The sequence below is a fragment of the Pangasianodon hypophthalmus genome, chromosome 2 (assembly GCF_027358585.1).
Source record: "Pangasianodon hypophthalmus isolate fPanHyp1 chromosome 2, fPanHyp1.pri, whole genome shotgun sequence".
NCBI lineage: Eukaryota > Metazoa > Chordata > Actinopteri > Siluriformes > Pangasiidae > Pangasianodon > Pangasianodon hypophthalmus.
Genome location: NC_069711.1, coordinates 12512653 through 12525494, shown reverse-complemented (window position 1 = coordinate 12525494; position 12842 = coordinate 12512653). Strand labels below are relative to the sequence as shown.

Genomic DNA, 12842 nt, shown 5'->3' with positions numbered 1-12842 from the left:
AATGGGGGCAAAAAAAAAATCCAATTTGCATACATTTTTACCAATGTACGGTACTTGGTCACCTGAGACATGTTTGAGGTCCCATTTTTTCTTTAGTTTTGCACTGGACTAGTAGACATCTATCTCACTCAAAAATGTTTACATTAATAGACGTCCAAATCTGCATATATTTGCTTGACATCTTTAAGCTACAAATAATGAATAGAATAGAGTCTCAGCGTCAAATAAACAATTTTGTGAATGCATATTCCCCCTGGCCCTGTGGCAGCACACTGCCCCCCACCTGTGAAAGGAGCATCCTTGGTGATTATCCGTAATGAAGAGTTAGTGTGGATTTAAAAATTTATGTTCAAACCCAAACTGCAATATTATCCACAGAATCCAATTTTTCATCACAGTTATGTCTTTAAACATAGGGACATACTGTAACTAATGCAAAGTTAGCAACTTAGTATAGTAAGTAGGTCAGGCTTGCTATGAGACACCACCTCTTGTCACCTCTTCAGCAGAGTGATAAATTGCTCTAAGGAACAGGCTGATTCTGGTAGTCCAAAATGGCTGCCTCCATAATATTTCAACATTTCTGTGGGCATAAAGACAAGGGCTTATGTTTAAAGGCTATGTTCTAGACACTATTGAAAAGGCCCATCTCTCAGCTCTAGTCAAGAACAATCTGGCAACATCAGAGTTGTGAACCACACAAGGGTCATTTTAAGCATCTGAATTAACTCCCCAGGAAAAACCTAAACAGCTGCGTAACACAACTCTGAATACAGGGTACTTTCCCCACACAAATAGTGACATACCTTTGAACTTATAACTGCGTGACATACTTTTGAATTTCCAACTTGGAAAATGTACATTGGTTCAATTCAAAGATAAAAGATTTTGAGTGAGACAGACTTCCCTTATTTGATAGCTACATTAGCTTCCTAGCTTACTTATAAATTTAATAAATGAACATCAGGCATTAACATATCTTGCATGATCAACATATGGGGTGAGTGGGAAATAGCGTAAATTATTTTTTTGTTTTGTTTTTTTCAAAATGTTTTAATCTTGATGCATTACAATAGGGAATAGCTTACAGAATGGTATATCAGATTACGAAAAGGTACAATTAAGGAGCCCACTGGAGCAATGTATTAGTAAATTGAGGTTCCAGGCAGAGCAATTAATGTTCGGATATAGCATGAGATCACTGGAGAGAACTAGTTGTTCAGCTTCATATACAACATGGACATGATGCATAATATCTTTATAGTAGCCAGTTTTCTAGTTCACTGTATAAAAGCAACTGAAAGCTGAATGTGATGCACTGTGAAGTGATAAAAAAAATCCACATAAGGCCCAATAGGGGAAATAAGACCCGAAACTTCTTTTTTCATTCTTTGTTCTTTGACAAAGAAGGAGTAAAGATGACATGACTTGATAGAACATGACAGGATTTTAAGATGGCTAAACTGTTAAATTACTTTACCTTTTTTTAAGTAAAGTAAAAAGGTGTCCTTAATATTTGGCAAAATGTTTAGTGATGATTCAAACGAAGATCAGTTCAAAGCATGATCTTCATGCATGAAAAAGCATGAAAGTTGTCTTTTTTATGTAATTCTCTTTCTTGATGTTTCATCTTATCTTTTCACAGGGAGTGTCTGCATCTCCCAGTCAGTTAAGATCCCTCGTGAGCCCAAAGCAGGAGAATTTGACAAGATTATTCATCGCCTGGTAGAAAACCCAAATGCCAGAGTAGTCATTATTTTTGCAAATGAGGATGATATAAGGTGAGTCGTAATAACACAGTGTTCTTCATCATTAGTTAAGGTTATTTACAGTACCTGTAAAGGTTCTTCATTGATTCACTGATTGGAATTAAACAGAATATGACTAAATTCCTTCACCTAATTCCAATAGAACTACTGACCAGTAAGCTTCTGTGTACAGACTCTTGGTGCAGTAAATCCAGCCATAATAAGCATTTTAGCAATTCTTTCATGGGATGGATTTTTTGGTTGCCTGTATTTGAAATGTGAGATATGTCACGAGCCTTTATTGCTGGTTTTGCTTTTGAAAGGAAGGGCATTTAGAGGCTTGACTAAATTTACCATCTTGAATTCTCTGCCTGATTGAGCGTCCCACTGCATATAGCTCATTGTTAAACATGGTCAATACAGAACGGTCAATTATGGATCGATTTACAATTATTCTAAAGTCTTTAAGAGGCTTTATAATATGTCACTTTTTTCAGATACTTACAGTATCTGTTTATTCTGTTCTCTTTAAAGGAGACTGCTGCAGGCAGCAAAGAAAGCCAATTTGACTGGTCACCTCTTGTGGGTAGGATCAGATAGCTGGGGTTCTAAAATTTCTCCTGTGCTCCACCAAGAGGAGATGGCTGAGGGTGCAGTGACTATCCTACCTAAGCGCCAGTCCATTAAAGGTAATGAAGCTCAAACCAGTAATACATGTGGCATATGTTTTATATGTGAAATACCTTTCAATGTATTGCTTTATGTATATATTAAATGTCTGTCAGAATGCAAACAATAAAATTTACCTTTTGTAAAAGTTAACTTTACAATGTGGGGATATTTTCATGCATTACAAATTAAGCTTGGTGCTCTGATAAGAATGTCCAATAAAACAGACAAATGTCCTCAAAACATCAATCAAAACACGTATTCAATAAAATGCACAAATATTTATGCACAAGTATTTACATTTGAAATCTCATACTATTACCATCAAATGATAGTATTTTCTATTTCTTTTATAATTTCTAATTATTGTGTAAAAATACCTTAATTGAGCATGTTGTTGAAGAAATGGTTAATCATATTGTAATATTCTATGTCCTCTAAAGTGTGGAGTTGAGCCCTTTCATTTGCTTTTGACAGAACACATTAAAGTAACACTTATTTTATCGATCTGCTCTCAGGGTTTGATCGTTATTTCATCAGCCGGACACTAGAAAATAACAGGAGAAACATCTGGTTTGCTGAGTTCTGGGAGAACAATTTCAACTGCAAGCTCAATCGGCATGCCTTGAAGAAAGGATCAGGCATAAAGAAATGTACAAGTAAGAAATCCTGGCTTCTTCACCACTGACAAAACACTTTTTCCTAAAGCTTCATAAAAGCAAGGAACAAGAGAGAGGGGAAGAGGGAGAGAGATGGTGGGAGAAAGTGTGAGAAGAACAGTGTGTGCGTGTGTGTGTGTGTGTGTGTGTGTGTCTGGGTGGCTGGTGGCGGATGAGGGTAATGGAGAGGAAGGAGAGAGAATGAAAATACACACAATGGTTCTAAATCCATTCAGAAACACTCAGGGCCAGATGTACTAAGCTGTTTGTGTCTGTTTTTTTCTGTGCAAAAAACCTTGCATGTTATGTCTGAAGCTGGCGTATGAGCCTAAATTAGCAATTTAACACAACATTTAACACAACACACCAAGTGCGCTTCTCTTCCTCCTATGTACTGTATGCATTTAAGGCAGGATCAGACAAAAAGTGGGATGTCAGCTCAAAAAAAGGAGCTGAGAAATACAAAGTGCTCCTGACTACATTTTTCATTTGATGAACTAACCCTTGGGCAGTTAGACTTCCAGTTTTGCATGTAATTTGATCTGACTACTAAAACCAAGTGTAAATTTTTCACCATGCGTATTGCTCCGAGCTTTATAGGCCGTAGTTTTCTTGCAGAATTGGCCTACTTTAAAAAAGTCAGTGTGAATATTTTTTATTCATTAGCATATTTTTTAAATTTATATCAAAAGGTATAATAAAACAAAACCATTTTACGATGGTGGTGAAACATCTATTTAGGGAAACTATGTCTTTTTTTCTTACTGCTTGTCAACTGAGCTGCTGTTGTTGAGAGTTTCTGGCAACCTTCATCATAGCGCATACATCAGGAACACATACTGTACATCAGTTTTCCTAACATGTACAATCACAACATATCAACATATTTTAAAGGACATGTGTGATATTATCAATGTTATAGAAGCCACAGTTGACCACACACACACACACACACACACACAAAAATGGAGTACAGTTTAACTGCACCTTATTTTGTACACAGTCCCCTTTTCATTAAAACCAGTTAGTAATCAAATAGCATATTAGCTGTGTTAATGCCCTCCATGCTGTTTACTTGTTCTGACGAGAGTCTTTATTTAATAAGAATTACATTTATTAACACATTGTCTCCATTATTGAACTTTCAGTTTCTCTTTAGTCTTTTTGATAACTCTGTGATTGATCTTTTTCAATACTTTATATAGACACTTTACACATAGCATTTAGGCATCCTAGACACAGTTTACATGATTAGCTCCAGGCTTAGTAAACTTAATGTTAATTTCAGATGCGATGCAAGGCCATTTTGCAGATGCATCACGTTGTATTTTGTGGTGCATTTCCTGATGTGCGTACATCTAGCCCTCAGCCTGCTCTGCTGACTGTCTGAGAAACTCGGAGTTTGTGTTTTTTTCCACTAGAGTCTGATAAGTCATAAACCACAAAGCTGTTTCTCACAAAACTCATGGGCTAAGCATCATCTTCCGTGCACTACCTCTATAAAACCAGTCAAATCTACTGGAGAAGGGCTGATGACCTGTAATTGATTCATCTCTAGAGGGAGTGCCGTCAACAGCGTGCATTGTGTCCATCTGCGGTCAGCACTTGACCCTTTGGACACCCAGTGCAGCTGTCTCATAGCAACACACCTCTGGCCAATCAGTGTGTGCTGTGTTCTTATGAGAAGGATGCAGGGCTTTCTAGAGGCAGATTTGCTGGAGGATGCTATTCACACAGTGTGTGCACTGCGGCAGTGAACAGGGCAGGAGGGATGTCAAGCTCTGGCTTTGCAGTCACGTTGATTTTTATAGCTGACTGCTTTCAAGATGACGCATCTGACCATAGCTTCACAGTTCACTAAATGTCATCTTATGAATTTTTGATTTTGCACACATTCATAAGTACACTATTTTTTTTCCTATTTGGCCTCTTTCACATTGCTGTGCTGATACAAATGTAACTGAAGCAAACTTACACATGCATGAATCAACGTGCACCCACAGATCGACCCAAATTCCCACTGACACTGTTGATGACTAATGATGATGTCAGATATTCAAAATGTAATGCTGAATGACTGAACCAAGGACAATAATAAAAAGTTATTTTTATTCAAAAGCATGAATTCTAGCCCATCAGCTCTAAATTACAATTAAAACAGAAAACAGCCAGAGAAGATATATACTGCTAAAGGAACAGATATATACCCAGATTCAAGATCTTTTGAGTGAAATTTTATTGTAGCTTTCTGAAGAGGAAATGAAGCTACAAATAATTGTGCATTTACAAATACAGTATTATAGAACATATGTTTCTACACTCTTAGGTTCTCTGGTTGTTCCACTGGGGGAACTCTTAAAATTAGAACTCTGTAACAGAGTGTTTCCCTAGCAGAATGGGTTCAAAGTAGAAATCTTTTTTGGAAGATAAGAACCCTTCGTTATCCAATGAACTCTTAAAGAACCCTCAAAGAACCCCCTTTTCTAAAAGTGTAATCTTCCTCACATTCACTGGTGTTAGATGGCAGAGAACAACATCAATGCGGTGATTACCCAGCCCTCCCAAAAGCCCTGTGGTTACTGGAGGATTAAAGGGCTGGATATCTCTGCTTTCAGAGTGCTCGTTCTCTCTCTCTCTCTCTCTCTCTCTCTCTCTTTCTCTCTCTCTCTCCCTCTCTCTCTGTCTGTTCACACCATCAGCATTATGTCCCCTTTCCAGCAAGAACAAACATGAAGAGACCAGATTGGTCTGTGAGTTTTCAGTTGATTTACGCACATCCACAATGAACATAATTTCAGTCATCAAATGGATTGAATCATTGAATCATCTGTTTTAAACTAGATTGGTCATACAGAAAGCTAGTGGGTTTTTTTTCTCAATCAGCTATTGAAGCTGTCAATTGTGCGATGTCTGGCTCTTTAGCAGATGATATTAGTCAATCAGCAGAAGATTACTGAGTACTGTTTCTGGCCTGTAGTTTGGTCTCCTTTTCACAGAAGGAATGAGAGAACAGCAGTGCATACCAGACTGTCTTTCAAGACAGATTCTGTTAGAAAGCCATGAGAAAAAAATGGGCTACTTCAGATTGTTTTGGTACACAACAGATTATGGGGGATTTATCAGCAATACACAAGAGGGTCTTGTCATATTCCGAATGATTTTGTTGCAGTTGTTGTCACTCTTAATAAGTCTTAGCATCTGCACTGTCAAATCCAAAATCTCTGGTGACGCAAGAGCAAGTTAAAATGCCTTTGCAGCACTCTGCTAAGTCTCCCTGACGGCTTGTGTAAGCCAGAGGAGAGCAAGGGATAGTTGATGTCTAAAGGATTTTATGAAATTGATTTGATCAAAGGGCAGGAACCAATCTTTTATCTTTAAGAAATGCATGACGGTTGCAGTATTGATTGCAATGTGAAAGAACAGTGGGGTGGAGCTGATACCTTTCACTTCCAGGATTAAAGTAAAGAAGCATCTGGGTGGGTTGCATTGAAGGTCAGCTTTAGAAGCGCAAAACACTTTATTATGCAAGATACTGGTGCTTTTTTACGGAGAAAATTTTAACATGCTTTTTGGTCTGTATGTGTATATATATATTCATCTTACATGGTTATAAGCCCCATCTGCCAATATAATGATTCACAACACACATTTCTTTATAGGACTCAAATAGACATGCTGAATAAAAAAGTACTTCTGTTTGGCTCTTGGACACATACCCTCAAGCTATGTGTGTGTGTGTTTGTGTGTGTGTGTGCATGTGTGTGTCTCTGTGTTTTGCAACAGACCCAAAAGGACAAGCTAATAGGATTTTGTGATTTGAGGATCAAAACGAAATACATGCTCTTGACGGCATTGTGTATTAATTATACAGTATAGCTGCTGCAGTATGTTTTGATTAGAATTCTTGTGCCAACACCTAATGGATTCCTATACTCAGAGTGTGGCTCCTCCACAAATATCTTATCACAGAAGCAGTAACATACGGACACTGTGTATAAATAAAGAGGGAAAGGACAGAAAAAGATGTGCAAACCCTCAAAAAAGCATGCCTCAGCTAATCCAAATGGTTTTCTCTAAAAGCAGTGTGAGCCAGCTGAATATGTGTGGGCATGCTGTGATTGGAGGATGAGGAGTCTCTCTCTCTCACTTTGTGTGTGTGTGTGTGTGTGTGTGTGTGTGAGAGAGAGACAAACTGGGTACATGGTGATGGAAAACGTGTGTAACTATATGGGTGGGTGGGTGTCGTTAGAGTAAAGACGAAAAAAGAGTAAAGAGAAAGCACGTGTAGAGCCAAGGAGAGTGTGTTTGCCAGTTGTTCTCCTTCTATGAGGTTGATATCATTTTTTTCTTGGAGCAGTAGCCACCCTGCTAGTCTGAACTCAGTCAAATGATGGTGTTTTTTTTTTCTTTTCTTTTCTTTTTTTTTTTGTCTTCAGCAGTAATGCTCATGGCAAACAATTACCGTTTCTTTAATTTGGGCCTTTAAAGATTCATGGGCTTGTCAGGACTGTTAAATTACCTTTGGTTTTCTGGAGCAGGCTGGGCTGAAGTGATGCTAATTACAGACCCTGAAGTAAAAGACTCATACATTATCTAAGAGCTATACTAACTTTTTTGGGCACTCTGAGCACCTCTGTTTAAATAAGGTACAGACAGTGGGAAGTACAAACAAAAACTCTATAACTGAGTTAAACACCCTTCCAATATTTCCATATTGATGTACTAAGTACATTACAGCTATCCAAAGCCCCTTAAATAATTTGACTCTAAACACAAAGTCATCAAACACAATTTGACTCTAAACACAAGACAGCACTGTCATAGCTACTGGCGAGGTTTATTCTGATGACTGCACCATACAACTGAGACCCGCCACCGTGACATCTGGTAGCACATCTCCCGGTTTAATTCGGCAGGGTCATAATTGAAACTGCTCCTTGCCAATTAAGATCTTAGAAAAAAAAAACAGGCCAAGTAACTCCAGCTCTAATGAATATACAGCTGTCTGGCATGATTATATGAGCATGGAAAGATAATTAAACTTGCTTGCTCTCTTCACTGCATGTTATTCCACCCTTAAGTATTAACAGATCTATTCAATTTATCAGACTCAGCACATGATGCAGGGCTAAGATAGTGCGAATGAAGACACATTAAGTCATTTCATCAAAATCTATAAAGAGCTGACTAGTTTTTTGTGGTTCTGGATCAAGATATATTACAATCTAAAAATAGCTGGGCTAAAAATAACCCAGTCTTGGTCAATTTAAAAACTCAGTCCAACATGGTCTAACCCAGCAGGGATTGTTTTAACCCAGTGAGGTTGGATTAGTATGAATTAGTTGGATGAGAAATGTGTACAAATGACTATATTGCTGGACTGAAGAAACCCAAAATTTACACCACTCTTTTGGGTCATTCTATGATACCACACGTGGAGTCTTTTTTTTTAAAATTTAACTTCATAAATTTCTTGGGATATTTTTACTTTAATATCTTTAATTTATTAGTTTATTACATTAATATTGCTTGTATATTTTTACACGCAGATCTTTCTACCACATTGATAGTATCTGTATGTGATATAGACAAGAATTTGACTTGTTTCTCTGTATCAGAATGAAAAACTTGTTTACCTCAAACTTGAAATGAACTATAACAAACTGTAATTGAAGGAATCAATGAGCTGAACCAAAGGAATGATTTTTCAACAGAAATGTTGCCACACTACTGTCAGTTATAAATGTAGTTTCTCCTTGTTGTATCGGTAACGTGTGACCTTGTGTTGACACATTTTTAGTTGACACAAAAAAAAAAACAACAGACTAACCAAAATACAACATAACCATTTTCTAGCTAATACTGGCTATGTCACATGAGCAGTTTTTTTCTTCATATAAGCACAAAAAAAAGGTTCAGGCAGGGCTTTTTCTCTACAAAAAAACACCTACAACTCAATATTGTATCTGTGTACATTTTGAAACCATGAGCGATGAATATCAAAAGCAGGATTTGAATTAACTTGACCCCAGTGCTTGCCAATAATCTTGCCAATAATCTGAGATAAAAAATTGCTCAGGAATGGTTTGAGGAACATGACAAAGAGCCGATCGAGCATCTGTGGGACATGCTGGATAAATAAGTCCAATCCATTGAGGCGCCACCTCACAACTTACAGGACTTAAAGGATCTGCTGCTAATGTCTTGGTGCCAGATACCACAGCACACCTTCAGAGGTCTTGTGAAGTCCATTCCTTGACGGGTCACAGCTGTTTTCAATTCAGTTCAATTCATTTTTATTTGTATAGCGCTTTTTTACAAAGGTCATTGTCTCAAAGCAGCTTTACACAAACAAAAGTAAAGTGAAGTGTGTGTGTGTGACGTCTATGATGAGCAAGCAGGGCGACGTTGGCAAGGAAAAACTACCTGAGATGGTGATAGGAAGAAACCTTGAGAGGAACCAGACTCAACAGAGAACCCATCCTCATATGGGTTTACACTGTTTTGTTGGCACAAGGGGGACCTACTGTACATAATATTAGGCAGGTGGTTTTAATGTTATGGCTGATCGGTGTATATATCTGTTTGTCTGTTTTTGATTTCCAGATCAAGAGAGGATTGGAAAAGACTCAGCCTATGAGCAGGAGGGAAAAGTTATGTTTGTGATTGATGCTGTATACACCATGGCTCATGCTCTCCATAACATGCACAAAGACCTGTGTCCTGGCAAGGTGGGACTTTGCTCCAGAATGGACCCTATCGATGGAACCCTCCTATTAAAGTACATCCGTGAAGTGAAGATAACAGGTACAGTGTGACTTATACATCTCACCCTGCAACAGCAGTTTTATAATGTGAGAAGCCACACAGTAGTTCAAGGACAACAGTTTGCCACCCTAAAACAATTTGATAAGTATTTACAATATCCACCTAAATAGTGTCTGCCCAGAATATAATAGAATGGTCTAATAGCATGAAAATCAAATAGCATGTCCTATAGGCAAGGCAAGCTATCCATATCTTACTTAGGTAATCCCATTTCTTTCACTCTTTCAGTGGCAGAGTTATCTAAAAGGCATGTCCTATAATATTGCATCCATTTTTTAGCTGAATAGGGTCATGAATCTTTTGATGTCTCCACCAGTCTTTTTTTAAAGAATAACAGTGACACAACCCTGCTGTCCAGGTTGCTGACAGGTTACACGCCAGAACGCTTGCTTTAGCAGAAATCAGCAAATACCTGGGAAACAGATATTTCTGGCAAATACACTGAGAGGTTTTGCTAACAACTTTACATGTAATTGATTTCGTTACCTTTTAAATATCAGATTAGTGCATAGCCAATCACCAATCACATTTTATACACATAGTGGAATGTGAAATGCACTATATGGTCAAAAGTATGTGGCCACCTGACCGTCACAGCCATATGTGCTTGTTGAACATCCTATTCCAAAACTATTTAAATGAATATGGAGTTGTTCCCTCGTTTGCTCCTATAACAACCTTCCACTCTTCTATAATGAGAAGAGTGGAGCCATGTCTTTATGAAGCTTACTTTGTGCACAGGGGCACTGTCATGCTGGAGCAAGTTTGGGCTAGGCTCATTAGTTCCAGTGAAGGGAAATCTTAATGCTACAGCATACAAAGACATCATATACAGTTTGTGTGCTTCCAGCTTTGAGGCAACATTTTGTGGAAGACCCACAAATGGGTGTGATAGTCGGGTATCCACATACTTTTGGCCATATAGGAACAAGATTGTGAGAAAAGAAGTAATAACATTATGGGATGTAGTGTTATCTCTTTTTTCATCATTTTTTCTCTCTCCTCTTATTTCTCAATAAAGCACATATAGCTCATGGCTTAATGAGATGTAACATATTCTGTTAATCTGCATTTACTCATTTATCTGCTCATCATCCTTTTCAGTGCTTTTTTTCTCCTCTTTTACACACACACACACACACACACACATGCACACACATAGCCTCTCTCAGCCTTCCATGTCTTCTTGCTTTTATGGGTCTTTGAGTGAGCTTAGTTAGGGACTTCAATAGGCTGAGACGGAACGGAGCAGCCCATCGGTTTTCTATCCATGCAGCAATCACTCCAGGCAAATTGCACTCTGCTTTAGAGCATAAGTGAACTGCTACAGTAGTTCCTCTGGCTGCCTAGCATGCACACTTACCAAAAGTATAACTAGTGCAGATTTTGGCATCCCATGAGCTTGTAATTCCTTTCTTATATGCTCAGAAAATTTATAAATAAATTCAGTTCAGGGAGAAAGGAAGAGCGAAGAGGGAAAGCATTTTCACTGATGAATCGTGATCTTGGTTGAACTATATATTAGTTAAGAATGAATAGGTTATACTAAGGTCATGAAATATTGGACGGATGAATCAGACCCAATATATGCAGGATCCAGTAAACCATGGATTCATCTGCAATTTGATTATTTTATTCCTTGTGGTCAAAATATTGCTACTTCTTGCATCATCACTGAGGTTGACTGTTGACAAATTTCATGAACAACAGTTGCTTTATTTTACCTCCAATCAGCCTGTTTAAGTCTTTGTCAGTAAATCATACTTCCTAAACAAGCTTTGAAGCCTGGCAGTGCTCAAGAACCGCATAATTTGAGCTGAAATGTTAATAGATTGGGATATTAGAAAATTACCATGTGGTGCTGGAAGTGTCAGTATGATTGTATGGGCTGATCGGTGATTACGCCTTTTGAAAGGATTCTTGGCTGGTTAGATAGTCTGCTGTGTAGAGGAGAATGTAGTGAGGAATATGTTCTTCTGACCTCCTGACCTCATCAATTGACTTGATGAGCCATACCCTCAGACTTTCAAAACTACTGGGCAGCAGATTTCTCTTCAGAGTAGCTCTTTACAGACACAAACATAACCACAAGATTTGCAAGTCAATACATATTTGTATTAATGGTAAATCAATTATTAAATTCAATTCAATTCAAGTTGATTTGGATAGTGCCAGAGGCAACAGTGGCTAACTCAACAGTGGCTAACTCAACAGTGGCAAACTCAAAATGCATGACACTGGATAGTGCAATTAAAAGTCATTACTATCCAATCAAACAGTTCTAAGTGTGTTGAAAGGATGTTTATTGTGAGCATATTGTGAATAAGAGTCCTGTGAAAAACACAGGACAGTCTACATGATTACAGCAGCAGTTCTTGGATACAAGCACAGTGTTAGGGTATCCATGTGGGAACATCCACAGCAGCAGAAGGTGAGTCACAACTGCAGAAGCTGCAAGCAGAATTAAAGCGTGTCAGGTTCGAGCACGGACATCACATCTGGCAGCAGGAGTACACTCAACAACTCAACACAGAGAGGGAACAGATTATTAGGCATGATCTTAGGTATGCAGTGGTTTAAAAGAGTGTATATTGTGATCAGCATGCAAGCGGGAAATCTAGCAGGTCTAGCTATGACAAGTATGAGGAAGAACCAGAAGGTGACAGAGGCATGAGGGCACCCTGGGACATAAATGATCCTGCCACACCAACAGTAAAAGCAAATACTATTATTTGTATCTTATCTATGGATTATCTGAGGAGTAGTTCTTCATGAAATAGTAGTGATGCTGCAATTACCACAGCATGCTCATAAATAAATAAATAAATAAATAAATAAAAATTCAGTGACTCACACTGATGTGGATTGGCCATCTTGCATCCTCCAGCCTGAAATAAAGACGGAGGATATTCATCAACAGAAATCTACCTCTCTTTCA

General features: G+C 38.1%; 1 protein-coding gene and 1 long non-coding RNA gene across 5 annotated transcripts in view; one reads left to right on the top strand and one right to left on the bottom strand.

Annotated features, from left to right (window-relative positions):
* The window catches only part of grm4 (glutamate receptor, metabotropic 4), a 147915-nt gene that overhangs the window by 117392 nt on the left and 17681 nt on the right, over positions 1-12842 (top strand). For all 3 annotated transcript variants that reach the window (XM_034313851.2, XM_026919846.3, XM_026919856.3), the window contains 4 exons: positions 1646-1781; positions 2283-2437; positions 2936-3076; positions 9683-9883. In XM_034313851.2, the coding sequence (XP_034169742.1) occupies positions 1646-1781; positions 2283-2437; positions 2936-3076; positions 9683-9883 (633 nt within the window). The remainder of the gene's footprint in view (positions 1-1645; positions 1782-2282; positions 2438-2935; positions 3077-9682; positions 9884-12842) is intronic.
* The window catches only part of LOC128317944 (uncharacterized), a 69085-nt gene continuing 66143 nt past the window's right edge, over positions 9901-12842 (bottom strand). For both annotated transcript variants that reach the window (XR_008301332.1, XR_008301330.1), the window contains exons 3-4: positions 12759-12792; positions 9901-12355 (exon numbers count right to left, since the gene is read on the bottom strand). This is a non-coding gene — a long non-coding RNA (uncharacterized LOC128317944). The remainder of the gene's footprint in view (positions 12356-12758; positions 12793-12842) is intronic.